Genomic DNA, 20,122 nt, shown 5'->3' with positions numbered 1-20,122 from the left:
GGTCTGAGGGACAGTGAACTGGCCCCTGTGTAAAAAATTTGGGGACCCCTGCCCTACAGTGATCTGCTCCAACATTCCTTTCTGCCAAGCAATGCCTAGATTATAGTCAACTTCTTTAATGAGCATGTCAGAGGCCACAAAGCTCTTCTGCCTCTTTCTTCCAGGCCAGTGCACAGGATTTTGTTGACTCCTAGCCTCAAAGCATTTCCTCCCAGTTCATTTATTTATTTATTTATTTATTTATTTATTTTTAGATTTTATTTATGATTTTACAGAGAGAGGGAGGGAGGGGAGCAAGAAGTATCAACTCGCCTGACCAGGTGGTGGCTCAGTGGATAGAGCATCGAACTGGGATGCGGAAGGACCCAGGTTCGAGACCCCGAGGTCACCAGCTTGAGCGCGGGCTCATCTGGTTTGAGCAAAAGCTCACCAGCTTGGACCCAAACTCGCTGGCTCCAGCAAGGGATTACTTGGTCTGCTGAAGGCCAACGGTCAAGGCACATATGAGAAAGCAATCAATGAACAACTAAGGTGTCGCAATGCACAACGAAAAACTGATGATTGATGCTTCTCATCTCTCTTCGTTCCTGTCTGTCTGTCCCTGTCTATCCCTCTCTCTGACTCTCTGTCTCTGTAAAAAAATAAAATTAAATTTAAAAAAAAAAAAAAAAGAAGAAGTATCAACTCACAGTGGCTTCACTTCAGCTGGGCACTGCTTGCTTTTTGCTTGTTGTATGTGCCGTGTCCAGGCAAGCCCAGGGTCTCAAACAGGCAACTTCAGTATTCCAGGTGGATGCTTTAGCCACTGTGCCACCACAAGCCAGGTCTCACGCCTCTTTTTATCCAGACCAGGGGTCATCAAACTAGAGTGGGGACCAGAAGCCAACCCAGTGCTTGTTTTTGTACATAAAGTTTTATTGGAACACATCTACACTCATTTGTGTATGTATGGCCTCTGGTTGCTCCCATGCTACAGTGCCCAGTGGAGTGATTTCAGCAGAGACCATATGAGCCGTGAAGTGTAAAATATTTACTATCTGGCCCTCTGCCTATACGACGAGTTGTTCTGGGTTTAAGCCCATTTGCGTTTAGAGAGTCGAGACCCGTAATCCTCAGGCTAGTCCACACGAGAACTGAGATGGGAGTCAGCTTTCCCACTTCCCCCGCCAGCCCCAGACAGCCCTAGCCCCAGCACTCCTGCCTCTGCCTCGCTTCCTGATAACAGTCTTAGTATCCGAACTGCAATGGTCTTTTTTTGTGTATGTGACAGAGACAGAGAAACAGAGAGGGACAGATAGGGACAGAAAGAAAGGAAGAGACAGACAGAAAGGAAGAGAGATGAGAAGCATTAATTCTTTGTTGCAACTCCTTAGTCTCCTTAGCTGTTCATTGATTGCTTTCTCATATGTGCCTTCATGGGGAGGGGGGTACAGCAGAGTGAGTGACCCCTTGCTCAAGCCAGAGACCTTGGGCTCAAGCCGGTGACCTTTGAGTTCAAGCCAGCAACCATGGGGTCATGTCTATGATCCCATGTTCAAGCCAGCAGCCCTGCACTCAAGGTGATGAGCCCATGCTCAAGCCAGGTGAGCCTGCACTCAAGCTAGCAACCTTGGGGTTTTGAAACTGGCTCCTCTGTGTCCCAGCCTGATGCTCTATCCACTGCGCCACCGCCTGGTCAGACTGCGGTGGTCTTGAAGAGGAGAAAAAATAAAAAATCCATAAGCTTTTTCAGTTCATAGTTCAACACCTACTTTTAAACATTTTCATCAATTTTCAGTATCTTCATATCTTTCCTAAAACTGAGAATCATTGAACACTGGCCTTCATTTCTTCTTGCCAACTAACCAGAAAATGGGCTACTCACTCTTTCTGTTCGCAAAAGCTTGTTGTGTACTAGTAGCTAGTAGCTGGGAAATACTGTCAAGCAAAACTGACTACAGTAAGACTGATGAGTATATCCTACATCTAGGGTATAGTAAGCAGAGCGCCCCTAGAATTTGTGATAAAATGGAAAACATTACAATTTTTGGAGGTGGGGAACCCACCTTAGCCATGGACTGGATCCCGGAGAGGACCCTTTGAAAGAATGAAGTTGGTAAATTTGAAGGGCAGAGTGCATTTCAAGCATGAGATCCCCTTTGGGAAGATGAAGATGGAGTTGGGTTGAATAGACTAACACGGCCTTGGATTTACTTGTATGAGAGTATCAGAGAGTACAGAAAACAGGTCAGACCCATAGATAAAATAGTCTATACATTTTCCTTAATCTTTACAAGGTTGCCTGCCATGATCCACCCTGTGATGCTAGCTTAGTGGACTGATAAAAACACCGGCCGTGTAATCAGCAATAACCTTCCTCTGACTAGTTGTGTGACCTTGGACAGGTTACTCAACCTCCTGAGCTTTCATTTAACCCAAATATCAAAGGTAGGGGATTCTTAGAGCTTTAAGTTGACAATGCAGGTAAAGCACTCGTGTAGCACCAGCCATCCAGCAAGGGCCTCACTATTGGAGACCCCTCAACATTAAGTTGAGGTAAGCAAGATCTATGTCTTTTTCATCTTCATATCTCCACTATCCAGCTCCGTGTCAAGTAGATGGGAGCTGGGCACTCAGGTCAAGTTTATTGTATGCTAGAGACAGAATCAGTTTTAGGCATCCCAGCTGATGACCAGAGAAGTGAGGAAATGCTGCAGGGACCAAGAATGACAAGACTGACTAGTCAGAGACGCTTTCTCAGGTTTAGCTTAGTCCCTCAAGTTTTCCACTCTGCTTTTGACCATGAAAATCATGTCCAGCCTGGCCTTCGGTGGTGCAGTGGATAGAGTGCTGATCTGGAATGCTGAGGTCGCTGGTTCAAAACGCTGGGCTAGCCCAGTCAGGGCACATATGACAAGCAAAGCAAGCAATGAACAATTAAAGTGAAGCAACTATGAGTTGATACTTCTTGCTCCCTCACCCTCTCTCTCCTCTCTCTGTGAAATCAATAAGTAAAATCTTTAAAAAAAAAAAAAAAAGAAAGAAAGAAAAGAAAAGAAAATCATGTCCAGTCCCTGGAGAAGTAAGAGAGGAGCAGGTGGAAGGGAGGAGGCTGAAGTAATTAAATGACACAAACATCTCAAATCACCTAACCCTGATGGCAAGGAGTCCTTACTCAAAAAGGCTTAAATGGTCAGGAACCCAGAGAGTGTACCTCACATTTACTCTCCCTTGGAGTGACATGATTTTTGGAAGCACTTAGTTTTCTTAGAAACAAAAAAAACTAAGGTTTTACTCTTTGTAGATTTTAACCACACATTTCATCTCTGTTTCTTGATGATCCTATGACACTAAAAGTTCATTCAGCCAACCTCATTACTATCCCATCAGGCTCTTTCCCCTCCTCACCCTGGACAGTTTCATTCTGCTATCAGCTCTCTGTTCACATTTGGTACTTACTGAGTTACATTATGATTTACTCCTTAACTTTCAATGTTTTTGTCTTTCTCTTCTAACATAATGACAGCTTATTGTTGTGATTTAATTGCTTTGTGAAATGCTAATAATATTAGTTATCTAAGGGGAAAGAATATTATAAATATATTTGTATGATTTTCAGAAGAATTTTTATTTAAATAACTTTTTTCTAAACCAGGCAGAATCCTGACTATTAATGAATGAATATTTCTTTTACTTTAGAAAGTATTTTCATATTCATGAAATAGAGTCAGTGGCTTATGCTCTTCTTGAAATGTGCCTGAAGACTTTGGATCTGTTCTGTGGCATTCTTTTTAGAAGATCTCAACAAGAGTCTGCCTTGTCAAAGAACACAAACAACTTTGAACACCTAGAGGGTAGCTGATCCTCAGTCATTTCTTCAGCAATCATTTATTGCATCTCTACTACTGGCCAGGGAGTGTGTGAGATGCTAGCATCAAAAACCTGGTCTTGGCCCTGGCCGGTTGGCTCAGAGGTAGAGCGTCGGCCTGGCGTGCAGGAGTCCCAGGTTCGATTCCCGGCCAGGGCACACAGGAGAAGCGCCCATCTGCTTCTCCACCCCTCCCCCTCTCCTTCCTCTCTGTCTCTCTCTTCCCCTCCTGCAGCCAAGGCTCCATTGGAGCAAAGATGGCCCAGACGCTGAGGATGGCTCTGTGGCCTCCCTCTGCCTCAGGCACTAGAATGGCTCTGGATGCAACAGAGCAACGCCCCAGAAGGGGCAGAGCATCGCCCCCTGGTGGGCATGCCGGGTGGATCCCTGTTGGGCGCATGCGGGAGTCTGTCTGACTGCCTCCCCGTTTCCAGCTTCAGAAAAATGAAAAGAAAAAAAAAAAACCTGGTCTCTGATATCGGTAACTCCAGTGGGTGAGATATGCCACTGGTTCAGCTCCATGGCAGCACATTTGAGAGCACAGAGCAAGACCATCTACCCCCCATGGGGTGGCCAGGAAAGAATCCCTAGAGAAATCAATGCTTGAGTTGAATCTGGAACAGTGAGCATTTCAGGTACAGTGCCAAGACAGAATGCTGAGAAATGAGTGCTCTGGTGACAAGAAAACCCAGAAGGGCTGGGTACAGCTTCGTGCAGAGGAATGAATAGAAATGAGCATCTGGAGTGAAAAGGAGGGAGCTGTCTCCATCCGTCACCCTCTTCCCTCTCAAGTTGCCCACTGGGTCTCCTTAAAGAGCTTCTAGACAAACAAACCTCTCTTGCCCGTTAAACTCTGCTCCAAGTATTGGATTATAAAGGGGAAGAGACACAACCCTGCATTCAGGACCTCATACTGTCTGGTGAAGGCGACTGATGCATAAGCAAATGATTACAGTGTGGTGTGTTACATGCTAAAATAGAGGTTGATAGGTAAGTGATTAAGTACTTTGGAGGGATTACAGAAATTTCCATTAAGAAGTGATTTTAGAGCAGAGTCTTAAAGATATCATAGGATTTCCGAAAGAAGAAATAGCATATGCAAATAATTGATGTGTATATTTGATTGAAGGGTGTTTTTGTGAATCTATAAATTTATTTCTTTTTTACAGGGACAGAGAGAGTCAGAGAGAGGGATAGATAGGGACAGACAGACAGGAACGGAGAGAGATGAGAAGCATCAATCATCAGTTTTTTGTTGCGACACCTTAGTTGTTCATTGATTGCTTTCTCATATGTGCCTTGACCGCGGGCCTTCAGCAGACCAAGTAACCCTTTGCTTGAGCCAGAGACCTTGAGTTCAAGCTGGTGGCTTTTTTGCTCATGCCAGATGAGCCTGCGCTCAAGCTGGTGACTTCGGTGTCTCGAACCTGGGTCCCCCGCATCCCAGTCCAACACACTATCCACTGCGCCACCGCCTGGTCAGGCTGAATCTATAAATATTTTATTGTTGCTGGAACCTCAGGTTCCAAGGAGGAAGTGGGAGCAGATGAGGTGAGAGAGACAGACAGAGATCAGTCTGTTAACAGCCTTATAGGATGTACTAAGGAATTTGATGTTCACCCAGTAGGCCATGGAAAACCAATGCAGGCTTTGGGGAGGGGAGGGAAGTGGGATAATATGATCATCTTTGCATTTTGAAAGGTTTATTCTTTCTAAAGCTGTGGTAGTACAGATGGAAAGGAGGGAACAGCTTTGAGAGCAATTAGTACTTATTTGCTCTGCCCTTAGAAAAGGCAAAATGATTGTCATGATCCTTTAAATAAATTATTGATTTAAAAAATATTGATGCTTTTAAACATCCCCTGCACATTTATAGAACATATTACCTGATTTAGAATTCTCATATCTCACCTCAGACTTTTTTTTTTTTTTTTTTTTTTTTTTTTTTCATTTTTCTGAAGCTGGAAACAGGGAGAGACAGTCAGACAGACTCCCGCATGCGCCCAACCGGGATCCACCCGGCACGCCCACCAGGGGCGGTGCTCTGCCCCCCCAGGGGGCGATGCTCTGCCCATCCTGGGCGTCGCCATATTGCGACCAGAGCCACTCTAGCGCCTGAGGCAGAGGCCACAGAGCCATGCCCAGCGCCTGGGCCATCTTTGCTCCAATGGAGCCTTGGCTGCGGGAGGGGAAGAGAGAGACAGAGAGGAAAGCGCGGCGGAGGGGTGGAGAAGCAAATGGGCGCTTCTCCTATGTGCCCTGGCCGGGAATCGAACCCGGGTCCTCCGCACGCTAGGCCGACGCTCTACCGCTGAGCCAACCGGCCAGGGCACCTCAGACTTTTTATAATGTTTTTCTTTTCAACACACAACAAAACCAGTTAAGAAAATCTATTCGATTTTCATCTTAGAAAACTTAATTCTTAATAGGTGAGATAGTTTTATACATTCAGAAATGCACGGTGCCTGACCAGGTGGTGGCACCGTAGATGGAGTATCAACCTGGGACACTGAAAACCCAGGTTTGAAACCCCAAGGTCGCTGGCTTGAGTTCAAGGTCACTGGCGTGAGCAATGGATTACTTGCTCTGCTGTAGCCTCTCGGTCAAGGCACATATGAGAAAGCAATCAATGAACAACAAAGGTGCCTCAATGAAGAATTGATGCTTCTCATCATTCTCCCTTCCAGTCTGTCTGTTCCTATCTGTCCCTTGTTCCATCTCTCCCTCTCTCTCTCTGTCTATGTCTCTCTCTAAGAAAAAAATATTTTGGCTCGTTCATTTAGTGAATGATGTAAATAACAATGAAATTATTTAAGGTCTGCTTAAAATATGACTGAGGGCTAGAGTGTAACTGCCTGGAATACCTTCAGATTGTTCCTTCTGTTAAAATACTTGTAAAAGGAAAGAAAAAGCAATGTGCAACTTTGAGACAAGTTATCATATCAAACTTATACAACTCTCTACCAAGAAACAAGGGGAAAAGAGGGAATTCAGTTTGAAGGTACGTGCAGACACACCACTGGCGCCCAGTGCCTGAGCTACAACCAATGCAAACACACAGCCTTGTGCCAAAGCTTGTCCCTGCACATGTAGCATGGCTTATACCACCGTGGGCAAGAAAATCCTGGCAAAGATCACAGTCAACCTCACCATCTCCAGAACTGACGCCATGGTAACTGGGGGGTAATGTGGGAGTGAGAACCAGACAGACACATCTGGGTGGGATCCTGGCTTTGCCTAGTCACTGGTTGCTAGTCTGGGGCCAAATCAATTAAGTTCTCTGAACCTCAGTTTCCCTAAATATAAAAGAGAGATAAGAATATCTTATTAAGTGCTGTTGAACATACGACATATAAAGTACTTCACATAACAAGTGGTAATAATATTAAAAACACAAAAACTAGTGGCAACCAAAAACTCCTTATACACTTAGGAGTGTATAAGGATGCTTTCCCTCTTTCCTGCCACCCAGGGACCACTAGCTACCTTGAAGATAAGCAAAGGTTTCTGGGCTGCTAAATTATCTTTTCTTCTGGTTTTCCTTAATATTACACAAAGTAGAAGATCTTTTCTGTTTTTTCCTATCCTTCCTCTTCTTATTCAATAAATGTATCTTTCTGCTCAAACCAGATGAGCCCGTACTCAAGCTGGCGACCTCGGGGTCTCGAACCTGGGTCCTCTGCATCCCAGTCTGATGTTCTATCCACTGCGCCACTGCCTGGTCAGGCGTATCTTTCCATTGTGTATCAGGAACTGTGCTAAACTCTGAGTACACAATCTTGAAGCATGAGAGTAGTAACAATCATAGTAGTTACATAGTGACAATAGCTAAGAGCCCATTCCTGTCTTCATGCAGCTGACAATCTAGTATGGGGAAATATTTTAGAGAGGGATATATTTTTTAAATGGTCACTCAGGGCCAAATTATTCACAGGATACATATTGCACTATTTTCTTTCCAGCTTTTCAATATAGGAGATTGAGTCCCAATCAAACCTTAATGCTGATAAACAAATTTGGAACGAAAAATAAATTCTAAGACATTACATTAAAACAGATTTTATTTACTCTCTGCTAATAACTTTGCTTAAATGTCTTTGCAAACAAAGAAACAAACAAAAAAAATCACAACCTGTCCTGAATAAAGAGTTTGGTGTAGAAAATATGGTAGAGAGAGTAAGATTATTATAGATGTTCTTGGATATCAAAATATAGGATTTTTCTTTTATGAACAAGAGAGAGAGAGGACAGTCAGAGACAGACAGGAATGGAGAGAGATAAGAAGCATCACCTCATAATTGTAGCACCTTGTGTTCATTGATTGCTTTCTCATATTTGCCTTTACTGGGGGAGCTCCAGCCGAGCCAGTGACCCCTTGCTCAAGCCTGCAACCTTGGGCTCAAGCCAGTGACCTTGGGCTTCACGCCAGTGACCTTTGGGCTCAAGCCAGCAACCATGGGGTCATGTCTATGATCCCACACTCAAGCCGGATGAGCCCACACTTAAGCTAGTGACCCCGGCGTTTCAAACCTGAGTCCTCAGCATTTCAGGCTGATGCTCTATCCATTGTGCCACCACTTGCTTAGTCAGGCTCCATTTTTTTTTTTAAGTGAAAGGAGAGGAGATAGACAGACTCCCACATGTGCCCCAACCAGGATCCACTAAGCAACCCCTGTCTTGGGCCGACACTGGAATCAACCAGGCTATTTTTAGTGCTTGAGGCTGGCACTCGGACCAACAGAGCTATCCTCAGCACCCAGCTGATGTTTGAACCAATCAGGCCACTAGCTGTGGAATGGGAAGAGGGAGATAAGGGGGAGAGGGAGGGAGAGAGAAGCAGATGTGTGCCCTGACCAGGAATTAAACTTGGGATGTCCATATGAAAGGCCGACACTCTAGCCACTGAGCCAACTGGCCAGGGCTGTATATCCATATTCTTATGGATACTCTATATGGGGGTGGATATTAACTAGACTTATTGTGGTGATAATTTTGTAATATATACAAATATTAAATCATTCTATTGCACGCCTAAAACTAATATAATACAGTGTGTCCGTAAAGTCATGGTGCACTTTTGACCGGTCACAGGAAAGCAACAAAAGACGATAGAAATGTGAAATCTGCACCAAATAAAAGGAAAACCCTCCCAGTTTCTATAGGATGATGTGGCAGCATGTGTGCATGCGCAGGTGATGACATAACACCATGTATACAGTGGAGCAGCCCACGGCCATGCCAGTCGAGATGTGGGCGGTACAGAGGAAAGTTCAGTGTGTTCTGTGGTTCGCTAAATTCAAATCCATGACCAAAGTGCAACGTTAATATCGGAGCATTTATAACAAAGCACCACCACATAGGAATAACATTACTAAACAGTTGAAGGAAACCGGCAGTTTGGTGGAGAAACCCCATTCTGGTAGCCATCAGTCAGTGAAGAGTCTGTAGAGGCTATACGGGATAGCTACCTAAGGAGCCCTAAAAAATCTGTGCATGAGCCCACATCGAACTGCACTGAATAGGTATGAAACTGGGAGAGTTTTCCTTTTATTTTGGTGCAGATTTCACATTTCTATCGTCTTCTGTTGCTTTCCTGTGACCAGTCAAAAGTGCACCATGACTTTACGGACACACTGTATATCAATTATACCTCAGTTTAAATAAAACAACATTTATTATGGATAAATAATTTGGGAATAATTAAGATAATTAATTTGAAATTAATACAATTACAAGATAGAGTTTGGGGCTTTTTAACCAATAAAGCAATTGAGATTCCTTGCAACCAGCTATAAACTTAGGATAGGTAATGAGGATTTTCTGTTTAAATTCTACATTTGTTTCTAATCTTCCCACTTTCCACCAAGGGCCAATAAATTTTGGTTCACAGAGCCTCATTGACTGATTCCCAGCCTGGGATCTATGAATGTGATAATGGGAGTCTATGAGCCATTTAACAGTTGAAAAACCACCAAGACAGCATTTACCTGGAATAAGCCTGCACAGACTCATTAAAATGTTATGCTTCCTTGCTTTCTTCAGGAATTACATCAAGTTATTGCAGTCACTGGTTCTTAGGCAACTGAGCTATTTATGGCATCATGGGACTTATTGACAAAATATTGTTTTAAAACATGGTGTCCAGCCTGACCAGGCGGTGGCGCAGTGGATAGAGCATCAGACTGGGATGTCGAGGACCCAGGTTCGAGACCTCAAGGTCGCCAGCTTGAGCGTGGTCTCATCTGGTTTGAGCAAAAGCTCACCAGCTTGGACCCAAGGTCGCTGGCTCAAGCAAGGGTTTACTTAGTCTGCTGAAGGCCCGCGGTCAAGGCACATATGAGAAAGCAATCAATTAACAACTAAGATGTCGCAATGCGCAACAAAAAACTAATGATTGATGCTTCTCATCTCTTTGTCCCTATCTCTCTCTCTGTCTCTGTAAAAACAAAACAAAACAAAACCAAAAAAAAATATGGTGTCCAGCCTGACATGTGGTGGTGCAGTGGATCAAGTGTCAACCTCGAACACTGAGGTCACTTTTCAAAACCCCGGACTTACCTGGTCAAGACACATATGGGAGTTGATACTTCCTGCTCCTCCCCCTCTTCTCTCTCTCTCTCTCTCTCTCTCTCTCTCTCTCTCTCTCTCTCATGCTCTCTTCTCTCTAAAATAAATAAAAAAAATAAAATAAAATTAGAAACCATGGTTTCCAGCCTGACCAGGTGGTGGCACAGTGAATAAAGCATTGACCTGAGCCTGACCTGTGATGGCACAGTGGATAAAGCGTCAACCTGGAAACGCTGAGGTTGCCAGTTCAAAACCCTGGGCTTGCCTAGTCAAGGTGCATATGGGAGCTGATGCTTCCTGCTCCTCCCCCCTTCTCTCTCTCTCTCTCTCTCTCTCTCTCTCTCCTCTCTATGATGAATAAATAAAATCTTTAAATAAAAAAAAAAGCATTGACTTGAAACACTGAAAACCCAGGTTTGAACCCCAAAGTCACCCACTTGAGCGTGGGTTCACCAGCTTGAGCATAGGATCATAGACATGACCCTATGGTCACTGGCTTGAGCCAAAAGATGACTGGCTTGAGCCCAAGGTCACTGGCTTGAACAAGGGGTCACTGACTCAGTTGGAACCCCCCCCCAGTCAAAGCACATATGAGAAGCAGTCAGTGAACAATTAATGTGCTTCAACTGTGAGTTGATGCTTCTCATCTCTCTCCCTTCCTGTCTGTGTCTCTCTCTCTTGCTTTAAAAAAAAACCAAAATGGTGTCTATGTTGGGGGAAGCATAGTAATAAAAAGCTGAAAAGCTTAGATATCCAAACTTAATTAATGAGAGTGTTATGTTTGAAAAAAAAGAAACTTGGCTAGCTAATCAAGTAGTAGTCTGCAGAAATAATTTATAAAGCAAAATTTTCATTAATTTTTATACAAATGTACAGTTTTTTCTACAGAGAATAAGAGGTTTCCAGATACAGTACATCTGCATCTCAAAAATGTATATGGCCTGACCGGTGGTAGCGCAGTGGATAGAACGTCAAACTGCGGAAGACCCAGGTTCGAGACCCTGAGGTCGCCAGCTGGAGCCCAGCTCATCTGGTTTGAGCAAAATCTCTCCAGCTTAAGCCCAAGGTTGCTGGTTCAAGCAAGGGGTTACTCGGTCTGAAGGCCGAGGTCAAGGCACATGTGAGAAAGCAATCAATGAACAATTAAGGTGTTGCAACGTGCAACAAAAAATTGATTGATGCTTCTCATCTCTTCATTCCTGTCTGTCTGTCCCTGTCTCTCTCTCTCTCTCTCTCTCTCTCTCTCTTTCTCTCTCTCTGTAAAAAAAAAAAGTTAAAAAAAATTTTTTTTTAAATGTATACGGTTATATAAAAGACCATTTAACACCTTTTATACTTTATAAAGGATGCAATCACCAGGTGTTGTAACTTGGATTTCTGGGGGTCACACAGAAAAGACAGAATTGTATTTTGACTTTAATTTTCAATCAAGGTCCTGGCTGGTTGGCTCAGTAGTAGTGCGTCGGCCTGGTGTGTGGATGTCCCGGGTTTGATTCCCAGTCAGGGCACACAAGAGAAGTGCCCATCTGCTTCTCAACCCCTCCTCCTCTCATCTCTCTCTCTCTCTCTCTCTCTCTCTCTCTCTCTTTTTCTCTCTCTTTCTCTCTCTCTCTCTTCTCCTCCTGCAGCCATGGCTTGATTGGAGCAAGTTGGCCCTGGGCACTGAGGATGGTTCCATGGCCTCCACCTCAGGTGCTAGGAAGAACTCAGTTGCTGAGCAATGGAGCAACGCCTCAGATGGCAGAGCATCCCCCTAGTGGGCTTGCCGGGTGGATCCCAGTGGGGGCACATGTGGGAGTCTGTCTTTGCCTCCCCTCCTCTCACTGAATAAAAAAAAAAATTCAATCAGGCTTCAATGAACATTTAAAAGGTGCAACATTTCCTAAACAGTCTATTTTTTTAACGTGTTTTTTATTTTCAAAATGTGCCACAAATGAGATTTTCTTAAAATGTCCACTGTAATGTAATCTCAGGCTTTATATCGCATTATCGTAGGAGCCTGAAATAACTTAATGTATGACTCTCCCCCTCCCAGCGTTTCTTATATTCGCTAGTAAGCTATTTTTTTAACTTCTTTTATGAAGTTATGAAGATTAATGTATAATATGTTGCTCTTACAGAATTATGAAATTTCATGTTGCAAAACGAAAGTTCAAGGAAACATTACGACCATACGATGTAAAAGATGTCATCGAACAATATTCTGCTGGTCACCTGGACATGCTGTGTAGAATCAAGAGCCTTCAAACACGGTAAGCAATGGAAATGTTATTTGTTGTAAAGAAAGGCATCGAAACTATTTGGGCCTGACCTGTGGTGGCACAATGAAGAAAGTGTTGACCTGGAATGCTGTGGTCACCAGTTCAAAACCCCAGATTTGTCCAGTCAAGGCACATATGGAAAGCAATCACGATGAGTTGATGCCTCCCACTCCTAACCCCCCTTCTCTCTTTCCCACCTCTCCCTAAAAGCAACAAATAAGGTTGGAGGAAGGGGACCATCACAGGGGTCCCCAAACTTTTTACACAGGGGGCCAGTTCACTGTCCCTCAGACTGTTGGAGGGCCGGACTATAAAAAAAAACTATGAACAAATCCCTATGCACACTGCACATATCTTATTTTAAAGTAAAAAAACAAAATGGGAACAAATACAATATTTAAAATAAAGAACAAATAAATTTAAATCAACAAACTGACCAGTATTTCAATGGGAACTATGGGCCTGCTTTTGGCTAATGAGATGGTCAATGTGCTCCTCTCAATGACCACCAATGAAAGAGGTGCTTCTTCCAGAAGTGTGGCGGGGGCCGGATAAATGGCCTCAGGGGGCCACATGCGGCCCGCAGGCCGTAGTTTGGGGACCCCTGATCTAGAAGGAACTCTGCAGTAGAGAAAACTCTTCAATTCCATAGTCCTAATTTGTTTTTAGTGGACAACTGGACCTCGTTTTTAACATAGATTTTATTTAAAGATGTAACTCAGGTATTAAAAGCCTCCAACTACAGTTTCCTCGTCTGTGAAGATGGGGATAATGTTAGTGCTTGCCTCATAAGAGTGTCACGAGGATTGAGTAAGTTAACACACATTAAATGAGTGCTCAGTAAGTGCTAATGGCTGTTCTGATGTCATCTGAATTATCACTGCTGCCGCTGTTGTTTTATTATCTAAATCCTAACCAGTATTTAGGAATAAGCTAGTCTTCCTCTTTCATTAAACTTGACCTGACTAGCCAGCCCACAAAGACAAACCTTTCCCTTATCTGATCTCCCAGAGCATTTAAAGTGTGCAATGGAGATGGAGGCACTCAAATCTTGGTATACCGTGCCAGAGTCAAGACTGAAAAATGACTGGTTGGCTCTTACATTGTTTCCTTGCTTGTGACTAAGACTGGACCTTTCCCTCCCTTCGTGTTCTGTAAATGTTATCCACACACTGTCACCAGTGAGCATCTTAGGGACTGACTAAAAGTGAGTTTAACATGTTACTCCAACTATTTGTGTTTGATTGTGTTATCTTGAAGGCAAAATATTTAGTCAAATCATATTTAAAGGATCTTGCTTCACTATCAGGCACGTATTACTAGCATTTGTGATTAAACCGTTTGTGTTTTTTGAGGGGGGAGAATGTTTGCTTGCAGGGGGAAGAATGTTTGCTTGCAAGACAGACAGACAGGAAAGGAGAGAGATGAGGTGCCACTTGTAGTTGCAGCACCTTAGTTGTTCATTAATTGCTTTCTCATATGTGCCTTGACCAGAGGACTCCTGCTGAGCCAGTGACCCCTTGCTCAAGCCAGTGACCTTGGGCTCTATCCAGTGACCTTTGGGCTCAAGCCAGTGACCATGGGTCATGTCTGTGATCCCACATTCAAGCTGGCGACCCCACACTCAAGCTGATGAGCCTGAACTCAAGCCTGATGAGCGTACACTCAAGCTGGCGACCTCCAAGTTTCAAACCTGGGTCCTCAGTGCCCCAGGTTGATGCTCCATCCACTGTGCCACTGCCTGGTCAGGCTATAATTAAACAGTTCTTAAAATACACAGGCTTAGTCTGAAACATTTGTTTATATGTCCGCAGCACACTTAGCCCAAGGTGAGGGATATACTAAACCCTTAGTAAAATACCTGTTGATCAGTTAGTTACAAATATATGTATATAATTTGTTCATTCATTCTTTCAACAGATGACTATTGAGCCTGTAATGTGTGCCACATACTGTGGACCTCTAGATATTAATAAAAGAATGACCCCATCCTTTTGAGTTTGCAGTTTAATAGATTAGATGTCGTGACAGAAGATAGGCACTATGTGTATTTCTACACAAAGTGAACTGGGAAACTGAGTCAGTTTCCTGGTAATTCAGTTCTAAAGCACACAAAAAAAGAAGAAAGTACTGTAATTCCCACTTAGACTGATCAAGTCTCCTTGGAAATCATTTTAATTCATCTTGTGGTCATGTTACAATCTTTGCCTAGGTGGTAGCGGTCTTCCAATTCATTTAATAGAACTATCAGTGGCTCCTAAGGTTTTTATAAAATAGAACTGCTACAAAATTTCCAGAGCTAATCTAGAATGTCTAGCTCATGTAAAGTATATTTTCCAACTAGAATAGCTTTCTTATCTGCTTATCTCTTGCCTATCAGATATACAATAAATGTTCATTGAATAATCTATTAATATGAAATAATCATAATTATGGCTTTGTTATATTTTAAGTAGTTGAATTCAGGAAACACTTGGTCAAAGATGGAAACAAATTGCTTTGTAGTTTAAGGCAGTTTTGTCCCCAGAAGATCACCCATTGTGGACCAAAACAATGAGAAAATTAATCCTATATGTAATTCTCATGTTAAGAAATAAGCACATAGCCTGACCAGGTGGTGGCGCAGTGGGTAGAGCATCGGACTGGGATGCAGACGACCCAGGTTCAAGACCCCGAGGTCGCCAGCTTGAGCGCGGGCTCCTCTGGTTTGAGCAAAAAGCTCACCAGCTTGAACCCAAGGTCGCTGGCTCCAGCAAGGGGTTACTCGGTCTGCTGAAGGCCCACGGTCAAGGCACATATGAGAAAGCAATCAATGAACAACTAAGGTGTTGCAACGTGCAATGAAAAACTAATGATTGATGCTTCTCATCTCTCTCCGTTCCTGTCTGTCTGTCCCTGTCTATCCCTCTCTCTGACTCACTCTCTGTCTCTGAAAAAAAAAAGAAAAAGAAAAAGAAATAAGCACATAAAAAAGAAGATAAGCACATCAACTAGAATAATTCATTTTTATTTCATCTTACCTAAATTAAAAATAATTGTATTTAATTTTCTTTTTCAAAACACTTCATTCTGGCCTAGGGCAACCTCCATCTTCAGCACTCATAATCAGATGTCCTCTCTCTCTGATAGTGTTGATCAAATTCTTGGAAAAGGGCAGATCACATCAGATAAGAAGAGCCGAGAGAAAATAACGGCAGAACATGAGACCACAGATGACCTCAGTATGCTTGGCCGGGTGGTAAAGGTTGAAAAACAGGTACAACTCCACGATCCTGGTTAAAATTTTAGCCAGAATTTTTTTAAATCAAAATTGATTATAGGCAATTGGGTGTATTTTAGTGATTAATATATTTTAAAAAATGGAAACAAAAAATAAAATCAAGAAACAGCAAATGAAATTAGGTTTTCCTTGTGTGTAGACAGTATTCTCTAAACACTTGGACTTCCACATAAGGAATAGAAAATTTCATCTCATCAAACAGGAAGCAACTGTAAATTTTCAAAAGTAGAATTTTTAAATATTTTTTATTTGTATTTTGGTTATTTTCATTGTCTTTCTTAGGTCACTTTTTTTAAAAATGCTCATTATCACTATTATAGTACATCAAATGTTTGTTAACTCTCGGGCTGTATCTCATTCAAAAATCACTTTCCAGAAATCAAATTGCTCCCCAATTTAATTATGAGTATATCAGGCATTAATTCTGAAGCATTCTGTGCCTTTATTTTTACATTCAGAACCACCTAGATTGATATTTAAGGTCTTGACTTTATTATAGAATAAGTCTCTTACTCTACAGCAATGGAGTTCCAGCATGTCTTCACAGAAGAGACTTAGGACAGGCAGCCGATTGGGCTGAGAGTACGGACGGTACCTTTGTACAGTGATTACATGGTTTCTGAGAATGTCAACTGTCCGTTTTAAAGAGCTGTGGGACAGAGGTGCTGGTGATTACATAGCGGCCAAAGCATCCCTCTCCTCTTAAGTCCTCCCTTGCCCCCCCCCTCACTGCTAGATAATATATTCTACAAAAGTACTAAATGAAAAATAAAAAATTAATTAATGGTACTAAATGCCAGTTCTGAATTCTACTTACACTGAATATTTTACTGTATTAGCATACCCTGATTTTATTTTTCTTTAATTCTAGAAGTGAAGCTCATTCTTACTAACAGGTTAGACTCACATGTAACCATTTTTCCCCATTGTTAGGTACAGTCCATTGAGTCCAAGCTGGACTGCCTACTGGACATATATCAACAGGTCCTCCGGAAAGGCTCCACCTCAGCCCTCACTTTGGCCTCATTCCAAATCCCACCGTTTGAATGTGAACAGACATCTGACTATCAGAGCCCTGTGGACAGCAAAGACCTGTCCAGTTCCGCCCAGAACAGTGGCTGCCTAACCAGATCAGCTAGTGCCAACATCTCCCGAGGCCTGCAGTTCATCCTGACGCCCAATGAGTTCAGCGCTCAGACTTTCTATGCGCTTAGCCCTACTATGCACAGTCAAGCAACACAGGTGCCATTGAGTCAAAGTGATGGCTCTTCGGTGGCAGCCACCAACAACATTGCAAACCAAATAAATGCAGCACCTAAGCCAGCAGCCCCAACAACTTTACAGATCCCGCCTCCTCTCCCAGCCATCAAGCATCTGCCCAGGCCAGACACCCTACACCCAAACCCCACAGGCTTCCAGGAAAGCATTTCTGATGCCACTACCTGCCTTGCTGCCTCCAAGGAAAACGTTCAGGTTGCACAGTCAAATCTGACCAAGGACCGTTCCGTGAGGAAGAGCTTTGACCTGGGAGGAGAAACTCTGTTGTCTGTCCACCCAGTGGTGCCCAAGGACTTGGGCAAATCTTTGTCTGTACAAAACCTGATCAGGTCAACAGAGGAACTAAATATACAGCTTTCAGGGAGTGAGTCCAGTGGCTCCAGAGGCAGCCAAGATTTTTACCCTAAATGGAAGGAATCCAAATTGTTTATAACTGATGAAGAAGTGGGCTCGGAAGAGATGGAGACAGACACTTTCGATGCCTCCCTGCAGCCCACCAGGGAAACTGCTTTTGCATCAGACTCTCTAAGGACTGGAAGATCTCGATCATCTCAGAGCATTTGTAAGGCGGGAGAAAGTACAGATGCCCTTAGCTTGCCTCATGTCAAACTGAAATAAGTTCTCTGTTTTCTTTCTAGACATAACAGTTCCTTTAGCCATACATATCATTGCATGAACTATTTTGAAAGCCCCTCTAAAGTTGAATTTGCAAGAATCAGGAAGAACATGAAAGGCAGTTTATAAGCCCATTATGTGTTAATTGCATGAAAATGCATGTTTAGGGATGGCTGAAATTCCGAGGTACATCAACATTAAGCCACTCATTTAGTAACGTACCTTAAGTTAAAAACCCTGAGAAACCAAACTCTGCTAACGCTGTGGGGTGTATGAAAATTAGGTCATTTAGAAGATTTGACTCTGTATTTTGAAATTGTGGGAGTAAACACCTTCAAATTTCAGCCATTTCTGCTTTGCGATTAGGTGCAAAATACATTTTCAAAATTAGGCCATTATGTATATTTAAACTCAATGGCTCTCATCAACAACTGCTAATAAGGTACCAAGTAAAGCAGAATTTGGGAATAGTAGAAATGACTGTTTATTTCAAGATATATTTGCCAGCCCATTCCTAATTAGTCATGTTATTATTAATGTAATTTGAATGTCAATATGTGCTTTCGGTGACTTAATGCTGTGGCAAGCAATTTTGCACATCATTTTCATGTTGTTCTTTATGACAAAAATGTTCTTCAATTAGAAAATGTGCAAATCATGAAATTCAGGGCCGACGGAGCAGAAAGACTACTGACACATTTGACTTTGTGGAAATATATTCCCTAATGGTTGAATCAACTTTATAAGTGGTTAACTTCTCCATAAACAAATGAAATAGTGATCAGTGGAATGGCCAGTGTGATTGGGCTGACCTGTCTGCTATGGCACCAGCCCAGGCCGGTCAGCCCTGCCCACAGAAAGGGGAAGAGTGAGGGGCCGTCCCTACTGAGCTGACACACACAGGCAGGATCCCGGGGAGGGAGACATGTGAGTGAGACTAAGGAGGGAAAAGCTTGAGAAGAACCCAGACACAACTCCAGGAAGTAAGTCAAGTTCAAGAAAATGACTTCCCCTCAAAGGGCAATGAGAGGGAGAGAAACCAAAATAAAAGAACTCGATCTTTATAGAAAATGAATACTGCTAAGGAATTCAACTACCTAAACATCTTATTCTTATATATAAACAGAGGATTTTGCAAGGTATTTATTTTTTAATATGCCCTGAATGTTTTTGCTATTAGGTAGAATATTTTGCAGATGAAAGGCTAAAACTAAACCTCCTTTACTTTTTATATCACAGTAAACGTTTTCTATTCTCCCCAAGAATGTTGCCCCAAATCTGAAATTATTGGTTTCGTTTCCTGGTTTAAGCACTGGCAGTTAGAAGTCAGGTTAACTCTGGCTGGGTCTGCAGATCAAAATACTTCATCCTACAACATGGCAAAAAGCCCAAAGGAAACAAAATAAAAAGTGTAATCACCAGAAAGCAAGCAATGCTGACTGCTTGTTAGAAACCAACCTAGTGATGTCAGACCCACAGAACTTCAAAGTCATGACCTTCAAAAAGGCAAGGGAAAGCAAGATAACACTTTAATTCAGTTCAACTCGAGCCACAAAAAAACTTTTAAAAAGCCCCCCTCCCACTCTCTGGGCAGATAGAGCTGCCTCCAGAAACACTAACAACTCCAGCAGCCAGGAGAAAGGCAGGGATATCACCTGGGCACCCAGAGGCAGTAGGAGGCCCTGAAAGCCTCCAGTCCTTCCCAGTTATCTCGCACAACTGGCCTCCTCCGCCCCTGACTTTCTCCTTCCCTTTCTTCTCCATTCACTGTGTGTCAATTCCCTGCCACAGTCTTGCTTCTGAACTTCACCAGCCTCCATCCCCAAGTAAACCACTTCTCCACTCCACCGAAAATATGTCCCCCAACCCTTTAAAATCCATGTCCCTTTTGATAGACACTGAAATTTTGAATGGTTTCTCTTCTCGCCCGCCCCTGAGTTCTAGCACAACCCTTGGATTATATCATTATAAATCTTCTTGGCTGCTGGAGACACACGGAAGGTTGAATCTAATTTTACACTCCAGTTCAAAAGAGCTATCAAGCTCTTAAAGCAATTATTTTCATTTGTGAAGCATAGAATCCTAGTAAATTGTGAAATTCAATTTTTCATCTACCCATGCCTCCACTCAGCCTGAAGTTGTGATACTCCCTCTGGAGGTGACACACACACGCACACGCCTCCGCTGACCTAAAGCCAGATACCTGCCATGCACTCAGAGCGAGAGGAAGGCGGCAGCAACTTTCGGAAGCGCTGATTCTTGGACATACTATGT

At 43.0% G+C, this 20,122-nt stretch overlaps 1 protein-coding gene across 3 annotated transcripts in view; it reads left to right on the top strand.

The window, feature by feature from the left end:
* Positions 1 to 19,195, top strand: part of KCNQ5 (potassium voltage-gated channel subfamily Q member 5) — a 592,119-nt gene extending 572,924 nt beyond the window's left edge. For all 3 annotated transcript variants that reach the window (XM_066359020.1, XM_066359022.1, XM_066359021.1), the window contains 3 exons: positions 12,535 to 12,666; positions 15,805 to 15,931; positions 16,889 to 19,195. In XM_066359020.1, coding sequence (XP_066215117.1) covers positions 12,535 to 12,666; positions 15,805 to 15,931; positions 16,889 to 17,851 — 1,222 coding nt within the window. In that variant the 3' untranslated portion in view covers positions 17,852 to 19,195. The remainder of the gene's footprint in view (positions 1 to 12,534; positions 12,667 to 15,804; positions 15,932 to 16,888) is intronic.
* The last annotated feature ends 927 nt before the right edge of the window (positions 19,196 to 20,122 follow it).

Source organism: Saccopteryx leptura, chromosome 1, assembly GCF_036850995.1.
Source record: "Saccopteryx leptura isolate mSacLep1 chromosome 1, mSacLep1_pri_phased_curated, whole genome shotgun sequence".
Classification (NCBI taxonomy): domain Eukaryota; kingdom Metazoa; phylum Chordata; class Mammalia; order Chiroptera; family Emballonuridae; genus Saccopteryx; species Saccopteryx leptura.
Note: the sequence above shows the minus strand (reverse complement) of the source record. Positions and strands in the feature narration are given on the sequence as shown.